We start from the raw sequence: 24,347 nt of genomic DNA on the forward strand, positions 1-24,347 counted from the left end.
ACTTTTTGTGCGATGCGCAAAGAATAATTGATAAAATACTAATAATTTGAGGGTAGTGAAAGTAGAGTCACATAGGCACAATATCAAAGAGTTATAAATTAAAAAAATTGAAAGTTACCAGTAAAAAAAAATTGTCCACATAACATGTATTCAAAAAACATACGCAAGTAAAAATATTTATATTTTAATTTTTTTAATTTTGAGACACTAATTAGCATTTGTATAATGTATATAAATAAATTAAAACGAAAAGGATGGGGAAAAAATAATAAAGTGATGCGGATAAGTGGATAACCTAAAACTTGTTAGCTCCGCCGTTCCGCACCAGCAAGCGTCGCTGCTCTAGACTGCACCATGGCTCCGTCATCATTCCCAACTCGAAGCACTTTATATAATTCTTCTTTTTCAATATCCAATAGCATTCTCTGAAGACACCATTGTTTAGATGATAGTTTCAGATTTGATACGTGATTAATTGATTACGGTGTGATCGTGCTCTACTCTTAAATAAGCAAACTAAATGGGTCCCTCTACGAGTACTCCAGGAGTAATTAACAGAAGAAGAAATTAGAAATCACAGAACAAAAACAAAAATCTCAATTACAGATGCATAAGATAACCAAACATCTCTTGCGCCAATCGATCAATCAATAGAAATTAAAGATATGTAAAATTTATAATAACTCACGCACTTTGTTGAACTAGTTAGCTGAATTAATCTTAGTTGAAAGCAAAAAGGATTAAGGCATGAGCATCTCTACTAAGGGTGTCTTTGCTGCTACAGGGACTTTTGTTGAATGAATATTCAACATTCTTCCCTTCAATTAAGGATTTTTAGGGTGTTCAAAATACCCCTTACACGGATATGAACTTATAATGGATATCCAAATCCATCTCAGTTGTCCAAACATCCCCGAAATCAACACTCAACTCAGGCTGGGGTCCTTCTTCTTCCTTCTTACAAATTCATCTAAGTTAGTTCTTGCTCTGTATATTTTTGTTCTGCCTTGATGATGGTTTAATTATATATATAACAAATCTTGTATAGATATATAAGTAGCGGATCTAAGACTGAGGTAAGTGGGAACAAGGACAATGTATTTAAAAAAATCTAATAAAAAAATCTAAAGATAAAACAAATGTTAAAATCATAAATTTCAATAAAAAGTTGTCTATCGATCGCTTAATTAAGATATTTTTATGCAAGAAAAAAGATAATTATATCAACAAGTCACAAGTCGTGAATCAAACTACTTAGTTGCATAATGTAAAATATGATCACAATATCATAAAAAAAAAGAAAGTCATAAAAAAAAAAGAAATGTGTGAGAAGAAAATAGAGAGAGTGATAGATGAAACAATAATCTAACAACTAATTTTGTTTTAAAAAAAAACTACTAACTTTATTGGAAAAAAGATAAAAATAAACTTTCAAACCAAAACTATAAATAAAATAATGATAAACATATAATAAAAGTGAAAAAAAGAAATAATATATCCAAACACATAAAGAAATAAAAGGTATAAATATTAAAATAAAAGAATGAAGTTATTTATCTTCACATGAAAATAAATAAGAAAGTAGCATATAAAATCTAAAATGAGGAATTACATCGACCCTCAAATATATATGGGTCCCTCTGTATATTGATGGGAAATGGCTTGTGCTTAGGAGATCAAGCTCGAGCAACGTGAATATACCAGATTGTTTACTTTCTTTAGTTAATTTGCATTTGTTACGGTGCAACTTTGTTATAGTTTGTTATTCGGTCTCTGTAGTTGCATTATTAAATGTTTTAGAGTAGGAAGAAAGGGTTGTTACTGCTAGGTGGAGAATAATCTAGTTTGTCTTTGATTTTATTTTTGGGTTTCATTTCAGGGAAATAATATTAATTAAGAAATAAATTTTTCTGTAGTTCGGAAAGTCACTTTTCCTTTTTATATAAAAAAATTAAATATATTTTTAATCCTTTAAATATAAAAATTTTCTTATTTTAATCCCTCAAATTAAAAATTATTTTTATTAGTCCTTCAAATTTGATAAATAATTTTTTAACCCCTAGTTGACTACATAACGCATAAGATTGGTCATATAAAGAATATATATATATATATATATATATATATATATAAAATTTGTGATAATTTTTTATCTTTAATACGATTTTTAGAGGTTAAAAACTATCATAAATTATAAAAAAAAATTGTAAGAATCATATTCACTATCCAAAACCTCAATCAAAGCCCATACATGTGGATCATCTTTGTCATCTCTTGAACCCATATCCATTGTTATGAGATTTGCAATAAAGAAAGGACCCCAAAAATGAGAGATTTCCATATCCAACATAAATTAGAAAAAAAAATATCAATTTTTATCACATCATAAACCCAAGTGAAGTCACTGATAGCAATTTTTTATCACCAGACATAGAAGCTATAGTGTTTCACTCCAAAAAGCAATGAAGCTCTTTGAGGGTCAATCCCTTTTGTACATGCAACTATATGACCACCTAAGACCTACGTGTCTTACGTGGGCTGTTCAACTAGGTATTCCAGACATAATACAAAATCATGTCAAACCCATTACTTTTTCTGACTTGGTCTCTACTTTTCAAATTCCACCACCAAAGAGGCTCATTTTGTGCAGTAGTTCATGTCACTACTAAAAAATGCATTTTTAATGACGCCTATTTAAAGACGGTTGTCTAAAAACTGTCAACGTTTGGGTAACGATGACAATTTTGTAAATACCACTAATATTTCAAAAACGTTTTTTAGAAAACGTCTTTAAAACCTTAAAACGACATCGATTTTTTAGGAAAATCGTCGTAATGGAATGTGAGTACAAAGACGCGTCTTTTCCTTATCGGGTAGCACAAATGACATAAACTTCTTCTCTTGTCTCTTTCTCTCCCTCTCCCTATCTTGATTTTTGGCTTGAGGGCTAGGGTTTTGTAGAGGGACTGGTGACGGAAGGGGACGAAACCCAACCCAATTTGGAGCAGCCAGAAGCAGTAGTGTTGTTGGTGAAGAGCCTTCGCTCGCGAGACACGCTCGAACTCCTCGACGCATGAGGTCACGTACGTGAGGTATGGCAAGACGAGCGCATGGCGGTGGTGCTTTATGAGGCGGAGTGTGAAGCTGTGCCTCTCCTCGAGCGAGTCCTGCACAGTTTCCATGTGGTGCATCCACATGATGCAGTGGCCGCGGAAGGCATCGTGGACGGTGTGGTTCAACGCAACGGTGAAGGAGATGCAGTTCAGCGACGGCGAGCGGGAGAGTTAATCGGCGGCATGCGGCGACGGGGGAGTAGTTCGTGGCATTGAGGTAAAGGTCCTTGAGGTCGACGCCGCAGTAGTCGTTGAACTTAGGAATCTCAAAATACGAATACGAAGAAAGTAAATCTTGCAAGGATTTGTATAAAGAATGAGACACTGCGATGGAAGAGCGTTCTGGAGAACTTATTCTGGAGAACGGTAAGTAACCCTAACAGAGACCACATTTGTGATAATATCTCCATTTCTATGTGTTTTAGTGTTTTGGTTTGGTTGATAATTTGTTCGTGGAATTGGAATTGAAGGGTTTGGGTTTTTAGGGTTCTTATACGATGAGTAAAAGGAGGAAGATGGTTCTGATCCAAAAAAAAAAACACTGGGTTGTGCATATGATATGGTAGAACAAGCAAAAGTTAAAGGTAAAGATGATGATGAAGCTGACCACTTTGCTTTATGCTTTTTTGCCTTTGAGGTTATACATAAATTTCCATGGGTATAGAATATCAGATAAATGCAGATTTTTATTTGCCAAAGGTCATGTCTTTTATTTACCATACTATTCGGTCCATCGTGTTTAATTTTAAGGTTAAAGATAGGTAAAATTGCAAATTTGGTCCCCTAGTTTATCTCTAGTTTCGGATTTGGTCCCTTAGTAATTTAATTCACGAATTTGGTCATCCTATTTTGTAAAATCGTGCAATGTTGGTCCCCCATGCCACAATTAAACGTTGACCGTTAACAAGTGATGTTGACTGTCACGTGTCATGTTCTTATTTGATTATGATTGTCATGTGTCATGTTCTGATTGGATGTCAACTCCATGAAAGATGAAATGCATTGTTGTTTTCATTGACCAATCAGAACATGACACATGACAGTTATCATCTAATAAGAACGTGACACATGACAGTCAACATCACTTTGTTAATGGTCAACGTCCATTTGTGGTCTGGGGGACCAACATTGCACTATTTTATAAAATAGGAGGACTAAATTCGTGAATTAAATTATTGGGGGACCAAATCCAAAAATAAACATAAACTGGGGGAACAAAAATACAATTTTACCGCTAAAGATATGGCTTGTTGCTCATGTAAGTTCAATTGTTCAAAGGGAAGATTGAACCAGATAAGCTATATAAAAGATATGGCTTGTTACGCTTGTAGCTCATGAATGTTCAAGTGTTCAATTAATCTTATATTAGGTGTACAGTCCTTAAAAATTATGTTAAGAAGAATGGAATGAAATAAAATGAAATAGAAAAAAAATGTTCATTAGTTTATATGTTATGGTGAAAATGAACAAAATCTTATTGTTTGGGTTATAATCTTAATTTTAAAATTTAGTGTGTAAGTGCTAATATCTATTGGTGGGTTGTGTGCTTTTACTCTTTTCCTTTCAATTTTATTTGGTTAATCCCCTCTTATTGTCCAAATTAAAGGCTTGGTGGGCTTGTACTAATGGTAATGTAAATTTATTTGTAAATAGGAGTATTAGTTTGTTAGTTTATGTTATGGTATTGCTACAATGATTTTCTAAATCTCTCACATGGTTCTTTTCCTTTCAGACTTTAATCATTTCACCGGATTCAACCGCTTGCCATCACACTGTCTAGGTACCGCAACCGCAATGCATTTCAGAATTATTTCTTTTTTAAATTATTATTTTATGTTAGATTTGGCGGAGAAGATCGGCGGCGACATTGGCGATTTTTAAGAAGCGATGTTTGGCGATCGGAAGTTTTCATATCCAATAATATTCGATTTGTTTTTATTAAAATTAACGTTGTACATAGACATAAACAAATTAAATAGATAATAACTACCCCGGCAACGCCGGATTTGCACACCAGTACTTTTTCAAAGATCACATGCAGATCGATGAGGCCAATTTGTTAGATCATAATATAATATATAAAAAAATCAATTTGCATGTGAGAGAGAGAAAAGCTCGCTAGGTTCTATTTGCATGGAATAAAATTCATATATACAAGTCGAGGGATTCAGATTAAAACATTATATATATAAGTCAAGCTGATTGAGCTGTATCCTTAAATATTTTTATCACGTGTATCATACTCAACGTGTTATTTGCATTGTGTGTGAACATCCTTAGACATCGCTCTAATACATTATGTTCCTCACCGCCATGTGGTTCACTGTTGTGTGTATCGATTTCTCATTCCTATTTGGCCAAAATAAATTGAGCCAACTGAACATGTAATGGATTTAATAATTATGCAATGTTTTACTATGGCTTTACATCTTTCCGTGGCTTTTGTTTCTCGTCTTTTCTCTAGGGATGGATTCACATTAATTAACACTATAAGAACCAAAGTAAATAGTTATGGAAAATTAGCTTTGGCCTCCACACGGACATTAAGATGGTTTATTTTATCTTTTAGCATATTTTTTTAAGTGTTTTTCAATAGTTTGAGTCATGACGGACACTGTTAATTTTTGTTACAAATATTTTTTCACAGGACAAAACTTACATACATACTATAGCTATTTTGTGTATTATTATTCAATTAGAATTGGAGTTTCTTATTGATAATAAGCAAAAAAAAGATTTGTATTAAAGGATTATGAATATTAACGAGATAAAACTTTAATTATAATTGGACGACCTCACATATAGCAGCTACAAAACTATATGCAAGTTTTGTCTCTCATGAACTACTTGCTTTCCAAATTTCAAATAAAAAATTCTATTATTTAAAAAATTAGAGGAATTAAAAACAAACAATTTTTTTTAGAGTGAATAAAAATGAATTTTCAAATTTTAGAGGAAACACATTTTATCCAATTATTAATGTAAACATTTAAAACTTATATTTTTTTGAAAGAAAATCTGGCCAAAATAAATAGACAATCTTCATAAACAAGTATACATATATTAAATAGTCAATAAAAAAAAGGCTGCTAAAACATTAGAGACCCTTATGAAACACGTAGAAAGAGAGCGCAAAAAATACATGTATAGTAAAGTTCATGATGCCATAAGAAAAAAAAATGAAAAGTATTAGTAAAATATTTAAAATAAGAATTTTATTAATATCTTAAAAATATTGATAAAGAACTTAAAAGAAAAAAGTTTCTAATATATAAATCATAAAAGAACGAAAAATACAATTCTGTGCCTTACAATAAAAATAATTTTATTCTTAATTTTTTAATTAGTATCCACACTTATTATCATCAACCTTAAAATAGTAAAATGTATATCATTACTCAACATTCATTATATAAAGCAAACCGATGCTACTCATGGAAACAAAGCAAACTTGTTGAAATAAACAAATATCGATTGCAGCTATGGGTTCAATGAATAACCAAAATGCAATGGAGCTCTTTGAGGGTCAAGCTCTTTTGTACATGCAGCTACAAGGCCACCTAAGAACTACGTGTCTTAAGTGGGCTGTCCAACTTGGTATTCCAGACATAATACAGAACCATTCCAAACCCATTACTCTTTCTAACTTAGTCTCTACTCTCCAAATTCCACCATCTAAGGCTTGTTTTGTGCAGCGGTTCATGCGCTTTTTGGCACACAATGGAATATTTGATATCCATGAGAGACAAGAAGATCATGAACCAACATATGCTCTCACCTCTGCTTCAAAGCTTCTTGTCAGTGGCAGTGATCACTGTTTATCTCCAATGGTTCTGTTGAAAACTGATCAACTTCTGACGAGTACATTCCATCAGTTGGGGGAATGGACTCGTGGGGAGGACGCCACATTATATGAGACAGCCTTCGGAACAAACATTTGGGAATTTTTTGAGAAAACACCTGCATATTTTAGTCTCTTCAATGAGGCTATGGCAAGTGATTCCCGAATGGTAGACTTGGCACTCAAAAATTGCACTTCAGTTTTTGAGGGGCTCGATTCCATGGTGGATGTTGGTGGTGGAACTGGAACCACAGCCAGAATTATCTGTGACGCATTTCCTAAGTTGAAATGTGTTGTGTTCGACCTTCCTCACGTTGTAGCAAACTTGCTAGGAACCAATCATTTAAGTTTTATTGGTGGTGACATGTTCAACTCTATCCCTCAAGCTGATGCAGTGCTACTAAAGGTGCAAATATATCTTAATGTTCATTTGCTGATTTGATTTTGAAAAGAATATTGCAATCATAGAGACTTAATTCTTAGTTGTTTTTTTTTTCTTTTGTACTTTCGTTGCAGTGGATTTTACATAACTGGAATGATGAAAATTGCATAAAGATCCTGGAAAAGTGTAGAGATTCTATTTCAAGCAAAGGCAACAAAGGAAAAGTGATCATCATAGATGCAGTAATAAATGAAAAGCTAGACGACCCGGATGTGACTCAAGCAAAGCTTGGTTTGGATATAATTATGTCTGCTATGAATGGGAAAGAGCGAAGTGAAAAAGAATGGAAACAAGTGTTCATGGAAGCAGGATTCAAACACTACAAAATATTTCCCATCTTTGGTTTCAGATCTCTGATTGAGCTTTATGCTTAAATATGTTTATCATGTGTGTATCGTACTAAACGTGTTATATATATGTTTTTACATGCATCCTTAGACATTGTTGTAATGCATTTAATAGCTTGCATGTTGTGAGTTGGATAAAACTAAGATGGTATTGTCAACTTCTGGTGGAATTATATTATGTTCCTCACCTGTTAAACTTAAATATTTTGTGTATCGATTTCTCATTATTATTTGGTCAAAATAAATTGAATGAACATGTAATGGATTTAAAAGTATACAATGTTCTGGTTTGGTTTATTTTATTTTATTATTTTTCAAGTCTTTTCAATAATGTGAGTCACGGACACTAATTAACAATTTTCATTAAGCAAACTCTATTCCCATGAGAGAAGAGGTTGGTATATGATATTTTGAGGGGAATATATGTTGTTTTCTATAATAATTACCTATTTTCATTATCTTCTATTATATTTCGATTTTTCTTTTACTTTTTGAATTTTTTAATTAAATAAATTTGAAAATTTTCTATAATTACTGAATACCAATCAAATATGTTTATGTAAATAATATTCTTAGGCATAATATTTTCAGAAATATGATTCCGGAAAATACAAAATTATGTTGTGAAACAGAGACCTCCAAGAGTTATATATATGAAGATCCTTAGACATCGTTGTAATATGTATTTAACAGTTTGCGTGTTGTGAGCTGAATAAAGCTATATGATGGCATAACATTGGTCAACTTCTTCTGGAACTACATTATGTTCATCGCGCTGGGTGGTTAAATGTTTTGTGTAAGGATTAATTCTCATTCCTATTTGGCCAAAATAAATTGAATAAACATACAATGGATATACAATGCTTTAATATAGCTTTACATTTTTACCTGGCTTTTGTTTCTCGTATTTTCTAAAGATTTGGCTAACTTTTAAAAATAAATCTATGGTTAAAATTTTACTTTTTTACCTTATTAAATTAAATTTTTATTCTTGTAATAAACTGATTATTGTTGTAGATATTTATGAAATTTTCCAGCACATATGGGTTCCCGTGAATGACCGAAAAAAAAATCAAAGAATTAAACTAACTTTTATTTATATTAATTATTATAATATTTTCTTAAATTTTTAATTTAAAAAAACTCAGTATTTTCTACTTAAATATTTAATGATAAATATTATTTTACTATGTGTATAAATCTAGTCCACTATTTTTCCATAAATATTATTCATATTTATGATGTATATTTTACTTATTATTATTATCATTATTTTATTGAAGTAAATTAATTTAAATTTTAAATTTTTGGTATTATCCTTTTAATTAGATATTTTGTCCAGATTTTTAATTTATTTTATTTTTATCACTTAAGGGAAATTTTGGTCTTAATTTGACCAAGTTTTCAATTTAAATGTATGGTTAAAAATAATTTTCCTAAACTATTAAAAATAAAACTTAACTTGATAATTATCTAAAAAAGAATAGTAAAAATAGATAAAGGTAGCACTTACTTTAGCATAAATTTTGGTGCCTAAAGTGAAAGTTAATATATGTTTTCATTTACTAAATTTAAATTTTACTTCATTCGTACTAAAAATAAGTATCATATTAAAAAAATGGATCCCAATATAAGTGTTAGGTAGCTTTTCAATGTAATATTAATTATATTTTTATTCATAATATTTCTAATAATTATAACTTTAGTTTTTCAATATAATATTAATAATAAGATTAGTTTTATAAATTTTTTACTCTTTTTTATTTATTTATTAAGTTTTTTAAGTTTATGTAAAACAATATACAACGACACTTATTTTTAAGAAAAAAAATAATTAAAATTCTTGACATTACATCCAAAAGAGTTGGTCACCAAATTACAATAAATGCAGTAGAGTAAGCCAAGTATTCCTAAAAAATGTGGCTATCGAGATTATTAAATTTTATCTTAAAATAATTACTAATCAAATCAAATACTAATAAAAAGGTTGGTGTGGAATTTCAGCACTAGGGGAGTCTTACCTAAAAAAACTAACGGGTGATGCAAGTTTTTTTTTTAATATCAATCTTTATCTATCTTTGTGAATGTTTCTCCTAATAGTATTAATTATCTTGTAAGAGTAATTTGCTCATTTTTGTAATTATTTAACCCAGTACTCATTATTCTAATTGTATCTATCTGCTTTTGGAGAAAACTATTAGTGGTTCTAAAATAAGTACACAATAAATAAAGAAACATACAATAAAAAAATGTTTAATGACACTTTTTGCTTTTAACTTTTTATTCTTTGACAAATTATACCTTTAACAAATTAAAATTAATTTGATGTATTTTAAAAAATTTAAATTTTATATATAAAAATATGTTTTATTACTTAAGATCCTCTTAAAAATTAGTTTATAAGGGGTGACCTATCCAACTATATAAACAATTATTATTCCATGTTTATACATGTGGGACTCATAACCGTTGATACATGTGAAATTTGCACCAAATGCACTCCATTCAAGATGTAGTATCAGGAGGTGTCATTGTGTATGGCATATCTTGTATGACATATTTTATTGTTTTTAAAGCTTTGATAAGTCGTTGTCACTTTCAAGAGATGAACAGATGTCATCTAAGATGACGTATCTTGAGTAATTTTTTGAAAAATAAATGATTTGATTTGTCTCTAGATGATGCATGGACTCAAATTTCTCAAAATTTGTTTTTTTTTTTTTTTTTACAATCATACTAAATTAGCACCCCAAAAAGAAAAGACAAAGAAAAAAAATAAATTAATCCAAGGGTTTTAAAACATTATATAAGCCAAACCGATCGATTGAAGTTCATTATGTCTTCCATGGATAACCAAAAAGCAATGGAACTCTTTGAGGGCCAATCTCTTTTGTACATGCAGCTATACGGGCACCTAAGACCTATGTGTCTTAAGTGGGCTGTTCAACTAGGTAAAAAAAAACTTCGTACCCCATTGCTCAGAGACTCTTCGCTATGCGAGGTATGGGAGAGGGATGTTGTACGCAGCCTTACCCGTGCATATGCAAAGAGACTGTTTCCGGATTCGAACCCATGACCAATAAGTCACTAAGGCACAACTTTACCGCTACACCAGGGCTCGCCCTCGGGCTGTTCAACTAGGTATTCCAGACATAATACAGAACCATGCCAAACCCATTACAGTTTCTGACTTGGTTTCTACTCTTCAAATTTCACCATCTAAGGCTGGTTTTGTGCAGCAGTTCATGCGCTTTTTGGCACACGATGGAATCTTTGATATCCGTGAGAGCCAAGATGATCATGAATTAGCATATGCTCTAACCCCTGCATCAAAGCTTCTAGTTAGTTGCAGTGACCACTGTTTATCTCCAATGGTTCGGATGAATACTGATCCACTTCTGATGACTACATACCATCACTTTGGGGAATGGATTCGTGGGGAAGACCCCACAGTACATGAGACAGCCTTCGGAACAAGCTTTTGGGGACTTCTTGAGAAAAACCCTACACAAATGAGTCTCTTCAATGAGGCTATGGCAAGTGATTCCCGAATGGTAGACTTGGCACTCAAAAATTGCACTTCAGTTTTTGAAGGGCTAGATTCCATGGTGGATGTTGGTGGTGGAACTGGAACCACAGCCAAAATTATCTGTGAGGCATTTCCGAAGTTGAAATGTGTTGTGCTTGACCTTCCTCATGTTGTAGAAAACTTGACAGGAACCAATAATTTGAGTTTTGTCGGTGGTGATATGTTCAACTCTTTCCCTCAAACTGATGCAGTTCTACTAAAGGTACAAATATATATTAATGTCCATTTGCTGATTTGATTTGGAAAATAATATTGCAATCGTAGAGACATTATTGTTAGTTTTTTTTTTTTTTTACTTTTTGATATTCTTGAATTGCAGTGGGTTTTACATAATTGGAATGACGAAAATTGCATAAAGATCCTGAAAAAGTGTAAAGATTCTATTTCAAGCAAAGGCAACAAAGGAAAAGTGATTATCATAGATATAATAATAAATGAGAAGCTAGATGATCCGGATATGACTCGAACAAAGCTTAGTTTGGATATAGTTATGTCGACTATGAATGGAAGAGAGCGAAGTGAAAAAGAATGGAAACAAATGTTCATTGAAGCGGGATTCAAACACTGCAAAATATTTCCCATCTTTGGTTTCAGATCTCTAATTGAGCTCTATCCTTAGACATATATCCTAGCTTGTTATGCATTTTATAGTTTGCGCATGTTGTGATGAGCTGAATAAAGCTATGATGGCATAGCATTGTCAACTTCTGGTGGAATTACAATATGTTCCTTACCACTAGCTATAGGTGGTTAAATGTTCAGTGTACGGATTTCTCATTCCTATTTGGCCAAAATAAATTGAATGAACATGTAATGGATTTAGTAAATATCCAAAGTTTTGGTATGGCTTTTATTTCTCGTGTTTTCTCTCGGGATGGATTTACAATATTAGTTAACATCATAAGAATGAGAGCAAATAGCAATGGAGTTTAGCTTTGGCCTCCATACTCGGACATTAAGATTAATTTGTTTTTAAGTCTTTTCAATAGCGTGAGTCATGAAAGTAAATAACAATGGATTTCTCATGGTCTTGTATTCTAATCTCTATTTAAGCTGATTTCAGAGAAGCATGAAGATTAATTACTATCAAATAAGGTTTAAAGGGTAACATATATGATCGATGATAAATGCAAAGGCATTGACAATTTTGCCAAGACTATGTGTCTCTAGTACAAGTATTGATCTGAAGGGACTGCTAAAGAACATGCAGCTTCAACCTCTCTGCCCATGAGTCAACAAAACCAATTAAAATACACTTCGGACTGTTTGTCATCAATGCAAAGTGTAGTATATATAATCACTTAAGAATATATCTTAACCTTTAATTAAACTCTTGTGCCAAAACTGCTGGGCGTATTTGGCTGTAGAAATTGCTTCACCAGTGAGTGATCTTTTAGAGGTGCGATAGCATGCAACTGGTTGATGTATGGATGTTAGACTAGTTGACGGGAATTACAAAATATAATTTTAAATATTTTTCATTATTAAAATTTTGTATATATTAAATTGCAAATACATTTATAAAAATGTATGTTTTTATATAAAATAATATTTTTATAAAATAATATCTTTTTAAAATACATTTTTGTATAAAAATAATATATTTTTAAAATATGTGTAAATATAATATATATATATATATATATATATATATATTAACATTCATATTTTTTAAAATATCATTTTTGGTGAATTATTATGATAATTTGTCGTCTTTAATTAAGAAAAATGTTTGTGACACTCTTTTCAGTATTTTCTCTGTGAGTGACTGAAATTTATCACTAATGTTGGTGGATCCTTCATCCAAAATATGAGAAATAATCATTAAATGATAATTAAGATCTATTAAGATTAATAAATTTTAATCAATCATAAAAAAAATACATGTAACATTTTGTAAAGTTAAAGACTAAAGTGATATACTTCTAATAAAAATTGTGATTAATTGACACCTTAACTCGGTTACTAGCGGCAAGCTAGGTTATGTATCTTTTTTTGATAGGATAGATTTTGAGTTATACTAATTAACTAGGTTCTATAACTTAATATATTAATCATTGATATCGATTTTGAGCTTTAGAAAATACAATTACATTAAAACTCACTTGGAATAGATTTGTTATCATAGTGGTTGTAATCGGTTCTAACTGCTAGATTAATATTTAGTCAAATGTTTAAAGTAATGTGTTGTTTTATATATGCCTAAGAAAACTATCAGAAAATTTATAATAATTTATACACATTATTTAATTAATTGAGATAGACTTTCTTTATATTTAAAATAATGTTTAAATACTGAAATTTGTATGGGGAAAAATAAATTTCAAAAAAGAAAGATAAGCCTGAGACAACAAAAAATAGAGGAATATATTTTTAATTATAATAAAAAAAAAAATTTAAAGGAGGTGGCAAACTCCCTAAAACCCGAAAACTAATATCTAACTACCCTATACCAGTATTAATTACAAGAATCGTACATAATCCCAATTAAGAGGCAAAGCGTCAAAACATAAAATAGGAAAATAAGTACTAATTTTAACCAATTATGACAGTTATAACTTATATGTACCACATCAGTTTTAATGCTATGACTTTGCATTGAACCAATATGAGAGAGATCGGCCATCAACCTCAACGTCAGTACGTAATTTATGACCATAGTGTGAGGATTAATTAAACGATTTATGTCCAAATATTTCCCATATATCTTTGGTTTTAGATCTGTGATCGAGGTCTATCCTTAAATGTTTTTATGATGTGTGTGTATTACACTTACGTCTTATATAAATTAACATCCTAAAACATCGTTGTAATGTACTCCATTTAATAGTTTGCGTTGTTGAATAAAGCTTTGATGGCATAGCATTGTCAACTCTTGGTGGTTGTTTTGTATACAGATTTCTCATTCCTATTTGGCCAAAATAATTGAATGGAAATGGACATCTGAAAAACGATGAGAGAAAAACGATGTTGTTCACGTACGTAAAGTGACTAAATGACTGCATGTTTTTTATTATAGTATACGTGAAATATTTATACACTTGAAGGAAAGAGAAAGCACCGTTAAACTAGTTGTTATACCAGAAAACTAATTGCTAACCATTTGTAACAGCTGAGCCTAACTAACTTAAGATACAGACTCACTAACTCGTGCTACTCACTCACTAATATTCGCTAAGAGCCCCCCTCAAGCTGGGAATGGATATTCATCATTCCTAGCTTGGAACAGAGACCTTGAAATAGAGATGACGAGAGTGGCTTCATGAGAATATCAGCTAACTGCATGTGCGAAGAAATGGGAAGCAGTTCGAGTAGTCCTTGATTGACCTTGTCGCGCACGATATGACAATCGATTTCGATGTGTTTAGTTCGTTCATGGAAGACGGGGTTAGAACCTATCTGAATAGTGGATTGGTTGTCGCAGTAAAGGGTTGCAGGCTGGATGAAGGATACCCGAAAATCGTGGAGAAGATACGTGAGCCATTGAAGTTCGCATGTGGTAGATGCTAAGGCTCGATATTTTGCCTCATAAGAGCTTCGAGAAACTGTGGGTTGTTTCTTTGAACGCCAGGGAATGAAGGAGGGACCGAAATATACCGAGAATCTTGTGATGGAACGTCGTGTATCGCGACAACCCGCCCAATCGGAGTCGCTGAAAGCCTTGAGCTGTAGGGTACCGTGAGCAACGAGGAATATGCCAGAACCAGGTGATCCCTTGAGGTATCGCAAGATACGAAAGGTTGCTTGTGAATGAGCAAAGGTTGGGTGAGCCATATATTGACTAAGTTGTTGAACATCATGTGTGATGTCGGGACGAGTATTGGTGAGGTAAATGAGTCGTCCAATCAAACGTTGATATGAGGAGGAAGAAGTCTCTGATAAAGGAGTGCCCATCGAAGCCGTTAATCGTGTGGAATAGTCCATAGGAGTGGAAGCTGGTCGAGAAGCAAGCATGCCTGAGTCAGATAATATGTCCAGAACGTACTTGTGTTGAGATAAATGGATACCCTGGCTAGTGCGAGCAACTTCAAGACCGAGAAAGAATTTCAACGTGCCAAGATCTTTGATGCTGAAAGCTTAATCAAGGAGCTTGGTGATATGCGCAATAGTGTCAAGATTGTTACCTGCTAAGATGATGTCATCAGCATAAACAAGAACAATAGTGATATCATTATTATGGAAGTGTAGAAAAAGGGAATGATCAGCTGAAGATTGTCGAAAGTCGTGAGAGATGAGGAAAGAAGAGAGCCGAGTGAACCATTGACGGCTAGCTTGTTTGAGTCCATATAATGAACGTTAAAGACGGCAACCAAGGTTAGAATCAGGCACAACAAGACCTGGGGGAAGAGTCATGTAGACCTCTTCATCAAGATCCCCATGAAGAAAGGCGTTGTTTACGTCGAGTTGCTTGAGGTGCCAATTGTGAAGAGCAACAAGAGCAAGAAGTAATCTTACAGTAGTGAGCTTAGCCACGGGAGAAAATGTATCGAGGAAGTCCAACCCTTCTAATTGTGTGTACCCTTTTGCTACGAGGCGTGCCTTGTATCGTTCAACAGTGCCGTCAGCTTTGTATTTGATCTTGTATACCCATCGACAACCAATAGCTATCTTATGTGGTGGTAGCGGTGTAAGAGTCCAGGTTTGGTTCTGTTGAAGAGCTTGTATTTCAGCCTGCATTGCCTTAATCCAACAATCAAATTTAGAAGCCTCAGCATAAGAGTTGGGTTCAGTGTTTACCGATATTGACATAACAAATTGTCGATGTGAGCGAGAAAGGCGGGAATAAGAGAGGACCGAGTGTAGAGGATACTGAACATTACTCGCAGTGATATCAGCTTGAGAAGTGAGTGCACGGTGGTAATCTTGGAGGTAGGTGGGTGCTTGTTTTGGTTTCGTGGAGCGTCGTAAAGGAGGGTAAGTGGTGTGAGGAGATGATGGATTGACACTGGGTGGGATGGGAGAGTCAAATTTATCGGGGTTACTTGAGAAAGGAATTGGTGATATAGAAGTATGAAGGGTGGGTAAAGTTTGGTTATCAGGAAAGAGGGGAAAATGGTCTTCATAGAAGACAATGTTACGAGATGTAGTGATGCTATGGGAATGAAGGTCATATACGAGATATCCTTTGGTGTGTGGTTTGAAACCAATGAAGATGCATGGGTGGGCACGAGGGTCAAGCTTTTGTCTGTGGGATTTGAGGGTACTCATGTAACACAGGCAACTAAAGACTCGAAGATTCGAGATATCACAAGGATGCGCATATAACTTCTCGTAAGGAGATTTGTTATTTAAGAAGGGAGTAGGAATGCAATTGATCAAGTATGCTGCATGAGGTAATGCAAAACACCAAAAATTAAGGGGAAGATTTGCTTGAAATAAGAGAGATCATGTAACATTCAAGAGATGTTGATGCTTACGTTCAACAATGCCATTTTGCTCGGGAGTCTCAACACAAGTGGTTTGATGGATGATTCCCTTTTGAGCATAAAAATCATTTATAAGAAATTCAGCACCATTATCACTACGTATAACTTTTATGTTTTTATTAAATTGTGTTTCAACATATGTAACAAAGTTAATAATGATCTTTCAAGCCTCAGCTTTTGTTTGCATTAAGTAAATCCATGTAAAACGAGAGTGATCGTTCACGATAGTTAAAAAATAGCGATGCCCATGCATAGTAACTTTTGAACATGGTCCCCATATGTCTACATGTATGAGATCAAAATTGTTTAATGCGTGTGAAGTGCTTGAAGAAAAGGATGATCGTTTATGCTTTGCATAGTGACATGTAGTACATACGAAATTCTTATTATTATGCAAAGAGGGATAATAGGATTGCATAACTTGCAGTCTTTCTAAAGAGGGATGACCTACACGAAAATGCCATAAGTCTATAGGAATGACATTACATTTTGGATGAACAATGGTGGAACATATGGTTCGTGAGTTGGGTAGTTTTAAGATGAACTGATAAAGGCCATGACTCACTTCAACTGTACCAATCTTCGCTTTGGTGTTGGTATCCTGCAAAACACAAGTATTAGAAGAAAAAATTAGTTCGTAATTGGTTGAAGACACGAGTTTGGATATGGAGATGAGGTTAAAGGTAAAGGATGGTATGTATAGAACATCATTCAAGATAATAGAAGGGGTAAGGTGTACTGTTCCTGAGTGGGTAGCGTGAACGTGGTGGCCGTTTGGTAGTTTAACCATGATGGGACTGACTTGGTGATATGAGTGAAAATTGGTCAAGGAAGAGGAGACATGGTCAGTGGCTCCTGAATCTAATATCCAGGAGATGGAATCTGCTGTTTCGAAAGAGAGAAGTGTACCTGGTAAGGTGTTATTGGAACATGAAGAGATGGAGGCAACCAGGGATTGGGTAGAGGCTGAGCTTCCTGAAGATGGCTGTTGTATTAAAGCGAGCAATGCTTGATACTGCTCTAGTGAAAAGCGAACCAAATCTTGAGACTCATGGCGCTGCATTTGGTCACTCGTGGCTTTTCCTTCTACCGCCACAATGTTATTTTCTATCACTTTGCCATTGCCAAACTTGTATCCCGGAGGAAATCCGTGCTTCTTATAACATACATCTATGGTATGTCCTACTTTCCCGCAATGAGTACAGGTTTTTCCGTTTCTTGTATTATAACTTTTGCTTCTTCCTTCATAGCTTGAAGGCACATCGTGTTTCTTGTAACAAACACTCTCGGTATGGCCAATTCGTCCGCAAAATTCGTAAACAATCTTGACAGCATTGATTGAAGCGTTTTCTTTTGATTCAAGGTTGAAGTTTGGGAGGGGATTAGTACTTGATAGCTGACGTTCTTGTTGAGCTACATAAGAGAAAATCTTTGATATTGTGAGCATGGGTTCCATGAGCAACACATGAGATCGTACGTTGCTGTATTGCTCGTTTAATCCTCGTAAAAATTGCATGGCTCAATCTTCTAACTTTCGTTGGGCAATGATAGTGAGGATTGAGCAGGTACATTTAATGGTGCAAGAACAAGTGGGATCGGGTTTGAAATTTTCAATTTCATCCCATATGATGCGGAGCTTTGTGAAATACTCTGTGACAGAGAGGGTACCTTGTTTCATTGATGAAGCTTCCTGTTGAAGATTAGAGATTCTCAAGAGATCTCCTTGTGCGTATCAGGATTTCAGATCATTCCATATTTCCTCAGCTTTGTTCATCAACAAAATGCTTTGCCTAATCGGAATTGATACTGAATGCATTATCCACGATACCACCATGTTGTTGCAGCGGCTCCATGCTCCATAGGTCCTATCGGTTTTCAGCGGTTCTGGTGCATTCCCATTTATAAATTCCACTTTATTTTTGGCACTCAGTGCTGTTACCATGGACCTGCTCCATGAATGATAGCTGCTCGAATCTAAAGTTGGCGAGACAAGGGCTACAGCTGGGTTTTCGCTTGGATGAAGGTAGAGATAGCTCTCTGTGTTTGGTGTTAATTCGTTCATGGTGAATGGTGCAAAGAAAAAGAGAAGGTGAAATGTGGATATGAGTGCGCAGCAAAACTCTTCATGAGAAGAGCTCTGATACCATATGAAATAATTTAATGGCCATAAAGAAGAGAGAGAAAACAATGTTGTTCACGTACGTAAAGTGACCAAATGACTGCATGCTTTTTATTATAGTCTACGTGAAATATTTATACACTTGAAGGAAAGAGAAAGCAGTGTTAAGCTAGTTGTTATACCAGAAAACTAATTGTTAACCGTTTGTAACAGCTAAGCCTAACTAACTCGTGCTACTCACTCACTAATATTCGCTAAGAGGACATGCAATGTATTTAATAAGCATACAATATTTTGGTATGGCTTTACAATTTGGTGGATTTTGTATTTTTTTTTAGTAAAAAAGGTGAAGAAAAGGCATTCTGGATTTGGGGTTTTGCACAAACAGGGCAACCTCTCTTTTTTTGCTGATTGGTTACTGTTTTTGTTTTGTGGCTTTACTCCTTTTGATATCATCTGATGTGGCTATTTTTCTTTATTATTATTTGGCTTTTATTTTTGTGTGCTTTTAGTCTCTATTTTTCTTAGGCTTGTATTGTGATATATTACAGTGACATGGTGTGAGGATGTGAGCTCATGGTTTTGATATTGCAGGCAGGTGGTGTTCGTGGCGTGGGTGAACAAAAAGGGAAGCTAATCATGATCCAAGACAAGAGGGAGGGTGAGTGAGTGAATGGGGAAGAGGATAAAATAAAATAAAATAAAGTAGGCATGAAAATAAAAATAAAATATTAGCGTCAACTCTTCTTAACTAAGGCATAGAGCATCGACTTGGCTGAAGTTAACTAGTGTCAACCTTTTTTTTTTTTGGCTAACACTGACTTAGAATCTGACGCTTGGCTACAATGAATTAGTCATTAGTGTTGACTTTTCGTGATGAGTGTAATTTTTTTTACCACTACTAATATGCATTTTTCTTGTACTGATAACAAGCATTGGTCAAATGTTCATAGACATTTTATAAAAGCCAATTTTGTATAACTTAATATAAGATGACATTATAAAAAAATATTTATATACTGGATAAAATATTCGATCAAGTCAAAAGAACGCTGGACACATCTAAATCGAATATATTCTTTAGGCGTAGGTTATATCTCGGGAACAACTATTCTGAACCCCTCTTTTCAGGATTCAACATCAAAATTCAACAGTTGACCGATAAATTAATTCTACGTCAAGAACCTTTTGACACGGCACCGACATCAATATAATTGTGAAACCGTATATCAAACTCCAAAATTTCATAAACTTTTACGCATTCATTTTCTTCTTACAAGCACGTACTTAAGTCGTCGGAGATAAAATATTACCGGAGTTTAGCTCGTTTCACTTGAATTGATGTTGAATACATACACAAAAGAATTGTCTTAAGAAATATTCTAACTTTTGATCTCTTACTTTTTTGTAGTATATCAATGGAAAATAAACCAATTAAAAAGTAATTAAGGACCATTTTTAAATCATAGATTAAAGCTGACATTCAAGACCTTGTTTCTTTTATTTTTCCTAATAAAAGATATATCCTGTGGTACCATTGTATACTTTACCATTAAATTAATTAAAATCTATGTCAAGCTCCAGTGAATTTCTTCTGCCAATTAATAAATGCCGTCGACCATTGAGTGTTATATATTAGTTTTTTTAGTCTTCATCTATGACTATTAATTATTTTTCTGTATATATATTTGCTGGCAAGCATTGACTTAGGCAGATGCTGGAATAATGTAGACCAATTCAACATATAAGCAGCATTGCAGTAAGTTCCTGTAAATGAAATTCCATCTATCCTTTTGTAATTCTTCAGTGCAAGTAACTAATTTTTATGTTAGATATCTGAACAAACTTTTCTATATATATATATATATATATATATATATATATCCTTAAAGCAGTGCAAAAAAAATTGATCCAATCCCCCCTATAATATATATGCAGAGCTTTTCTATAAGATGTAACTGAGGAATTTATCTAATAACTAATTTTTCATATGGGTCGTATGATATAAGACTTTCTAGTACTCCTCGAACACACATTTTATAGTACTCTCGTCATTCAGTGAAACCACCTCCACCAAGCAGAAGCTACTCATATTACGGGATGCAGACGTGAAGGGAAAACAAACATATATATGCCAATAATAAATCAAAGCGCAGCCCCAGTTACATAAGACAGAGAAAAACTAGCTAGACTCTTTTTGCATGCAATCAAATTCATTATAGTGTTACGGTAGTATCTTAATTAATTAAAATTCAGATATTAGAGTTATGCCATCGCTTTCTCCTTAGTCAAACAATTATTTTCTAGTGGTGGGGCAATTTTAGTTGACAATGTCAAAGGATTTAATTATTCAGCTTCACACGTCTGTGTAACGTGGCTGATTAATCAAAACATTATATAAGCCAAGCCGATGCTATGGAAACAAAGCAAACGAGTTTAAGCAAACATAACTTGCAGTAATGGCTTCAATGAATAACCAAAAAGAAATTGAGCTCTTTGAGGGCCAATCTCTTCTGTACATGCAGCTATATGGGCACCTAAGACCTATGTGTCTTAAGTGGGCTGTTCAACTAGGTATTCCAGACATAATACAGAACCATGCCAAACCCATTTCTCTTTCTGACTTGGTCTCTACTCTTCAAATTCCACCAGCTAACGCTGCTTTTGTGCAGCGGTTCATGCGCTTCTTGGCACACAATGGAATCTTTGAGATCCATGAGAGCCAAGAAGATCATGAACTAACATATGCTCTAACCCCTGCATCAAAGCTTCTTGTCAATAGTAGTGATCATTGTCTATCTCCAATGGTTCTAGCGTTTACCGATCCACTTCGGAACGTTAAATACCATCACTTGGGGGAATGGATTCGTGGGGAGGACCCCTCAGTATTTGAGACAGCCCACGGAACAAGCGCTTGGGGACTTCTTGAGAAAAATCCTGAATATTTTAGTCTCTTCAATGAGGCTATGGCAAGTGATTCCCGAATAGTAGACTTGGCACTCAAAAATTGCACTTCAGTTTTTGAGGGGCTAGATTCCATGGTGGATGTTGGTGGTGGAACTGGAACCACGGCCAGAATTATCTGTGACGCATTTCCTAAGTTGAAATGTGTTGTGCTTGACCTTCCTCATGTTGTAGAGAACTTGACAGGGACCAATAATTTGAGTTTTGTTGGTGGTGACATGTTCAACTCTATCCCTCAAGCTGATGCAGTGCTACTAAAGGTACAAATATATCTTAATGCCAATTTGCTGATTTGATTTTGAAAGAATATTGCCATCATACATAATTCTTAATTTTTTTTTTTTCTTTTTTACTTTCTTTGCAGTGGGTTTTACATAATTGGACCGACGAAAATTGCATAAAGATCCTGCAAAAGTGTAGAGATTCTATTTCAAGCAAAGGCAACAGTGGAAAAGTGATTATCATAGATGCCGTAATAAATGAGAAGCTAGATGACCCGGATATGACACAAACAAAGCTTAGTTTGGACATTATTATGTTGACGATGAATGGAAGAGAGAGAACGGAAAAAGAATGGAAACAACTCTTCATCGAAGCAGGATTCAAACACTACAAAATATTTCCCATCTTTGGTTTTAGATCTCTGATTGAGGTCTATCCTTGAACATTTTTATGATGTGTATGTCACACTTAACGTTTATATTTATGAACATCCTCAGACATCGTTGTAATTGTATTTAGTGGTTTGCGTGTTGTTTGCTGAATAAAGCTATGATGACATAGCATTATCAACTTCTGGTGGAATTACATTATGTTCCTCCCCGCTATGTTGTTAAATGTTCTGTGTACGGATTTCTCATTCCTATTTGGCCAAAATAAATTGAATAAACATGTAATGGATGCAATCAATATACAATGTTTTGGTATGGCTTTACGTCTTTACCTGGCTTTTGTTTCTCTTGTTCGCTTCTGATCTCTATTTCATTGGCCTGGTCTAGTATTGTGATATTACAAAGACATGGTGTGAGCATTTAAACTGATTTCAGAGGCATGAAGATTACTATCAAATAAGGCTGAAAGCGTAACATGATAAGATAAATTCATAAGCATGTTAACAATTTTGCCAAGACTAGTGCCTCTAGTTCAAGTTATTTGACTGCCTAAGAACTGTTTCTTAATTGGACTGTCCAACTTGGTATTCCAGACATAATACAGAACCATGCCAAACCCATTACTCTTTCTAACTTAGTCTCTACTCTCCAAATTCCACCATCTAAGGCTTGTTTTGTGCAGCGGTTCATGCGCTTTTTGGCACACAATGGAATATTTGATATCCATGAGAGACAAGAAGATCATGAACCAACATATGCTCTCACCTCTGCTTCAAAGCTTCTTGTCAGTGGCAGTGATCACTGTTTATCTCCAATGGTTCTGTTGAATACTGATCAACTTCTGACGAGTACATACCATCAGTTGGGGGAGTGGATTCGAGGGGAGGACCTTTCAGTATTTGAGACAGCCTACGGAACAAGCGGTTGGAGATTTTTTTTTGAGAAAAACCCTGAATATTTTAGGCTTTTCAATGAGGCTATGGCAAGTGATTCCCGAATAGTAGACTTGGCACTCAAAAATTGCACTTCAGTTTTTGAGGGGCTAGATCCCATCGTGGATGTTGGTGGTGGAACTGGAACCACGGCCAGAATTATCTGTGACGCATTTCCTAAGTTGAAAAATGATTGTGTGATGCAGATCTACTAAGTGTCCATTTGCTGATTTGTTTTGGAAAAGAATATTGCTATAATAGAGACATAATTCTTAATTGTTTTTCCAGTTTTACTTTCTTTCCAGTGGATTTTACACGACTGGAATGAGGAAAATTGCATAAAGATCCTGGAAAAGTGTAAATATTCTATTTCAAGCAAAGGCAACAGAGGGAAAGTGATTATCATAGATACAATAATAAATGAGAAGCTAGATGACCCGGATATGACTCTAACAAAGCTTAGTTTGGATATAGCTATGTGGACCATCTTTAATGGAAAAGAGCGAACTGAAGAAGAATGGAAACAAGTCTTCACTGAAGCAGGATTCAAACACTACAAAATACTTCCCATCTTTGGTTTTAGATCTCTGATTTAGCTCTATCCTTAATGCATTTTTATGATGTCTGTATCACACTCAACGTGTGTTATATACATGAACATCCTTAGACATCGTTGTTATGTATTTAACAGTTTGCTTGTCGTGAATTGAATAAAGCTAAGATGCCATATTGGAGGGGTTGTTTGTGGGTCTACACAGTTACATGATTCTAGCTCTTCTTTTTTATTATCTCAGGTGGCTAATTTTTTTTCATTTGGCTTTTATTTTTGTGTGCCTTCTAATATCTATTTCTTTTGCCAGGTCTTGTATTGTGATATTGCAGAGACATGGTGTGAGGATGTGAGCTCAGGGTTTTGGCCTTTAGCTCCATAAGAAAATAAAACTACAAGACATCATATAGAAT

The 24,347-nt window shown here is 34.0% G+C and overlaps 4 protein-coding genes across 4 annotated transcripts; all 4 read left to right on the forward strand.

Moving 5' to 3' along the window:
* Positions 1-6,557: 6,557 nt before the first annotated feature.
* LOC100791825 (isoflavone-7-O-methyltransferase 6) lies at positions 6,558-8,016 on the forward strand. Its single transcript, XM_003555487.4, has 2 exons — positions 6,558-7,360; positions 7,471-8,016. Exons 1-2 carry the CDS (start codon positions 6,596-6,598, stop codon positions 7,768-7,770), a joined length of 1,065 nt encoding a protein of 354 aa, XP_003555535.3. The 5' UTR covers positions 6,558-6,595; the 3' UTR covers positions 7,771-8,016.
* Positions 8,017-10,534: 2,518 nt separating this feature from the next.
* Positions 10,535-12,159, forward strand: LOC100818947 (isoflavone-7-O-methyltransferase 6). Its single transcript, XM_003556357.5, has 3 exons — positions 10,535-10,694; positions 10,885-11,534; positions 11,652-12,159. Exons 1-3 carry the CDS (start codon positions 10,580-10,582, stop codon positions 11,949-11,951), a joined length of 1,065 nt encoding a protein of 354 aa, XP_003556405.1. The 5' UTR covers positions 10,535-10,579; the 3' UTR covers positions 11,952-12,159.
* Positions 12,160-21,303: 9,144 nt separating this feature from the next.
* On the forward strand, positions 21,304-22,782 carry LOC100819853 (isoflavone-7-O-methyltransferase 6-like). The gene is made up of 2 exons (NM_001317574.2): positions 21,304-22,101; positions 22,206-22,782. The coding sequence occupies exons 1-2, from the start codon at positions 21,337-21,339 to the stop codon at positions 22,503-22,505; spliced, it is 1,065 nt and encodes a 354-aa protein (NP_001304503.2). The 5' UTR covers positions 21,304-21,336; the 3' UTR covers positions 22,506-22,782.
* Positions 22,783-22,933: 151 nt separating this feature from the next.
* On the forward strand, positions 22,934-24,341 carry LOC100792875 (isoflavone-7-O-methyltransferase 6). Its single transcript, XM_014773016.2, has one exon. It carries the CDS (start codon positions 23,141-23,143, stop codon positions 23,597-23,599), a length of 459 nt encoding a protein of 152 aa, XP_014628502.1. The 5' UTR covers positions 22,934-23,140; the 3' UTR covers positions 23,600-24,341.
* The last annotated feature ends 6 nt before the right edge of the window (positions 24,342-24,347 follow it).

This window comes from Glycine max, chromosome 20 (assembly GCF_000004515.6).
Source record: "Glycine max cultivar Williams 82 chromosome 20, Glycine_max_v4.0, whole genome shotgun sequence".
NCBI classification, from domain to species: domain Eukaryota; kingdom Viridiplantae; phylum Streptophyta; class Magnoliopsida; order Fabales; family Fabaceae; genus Glycine; species Glycine max.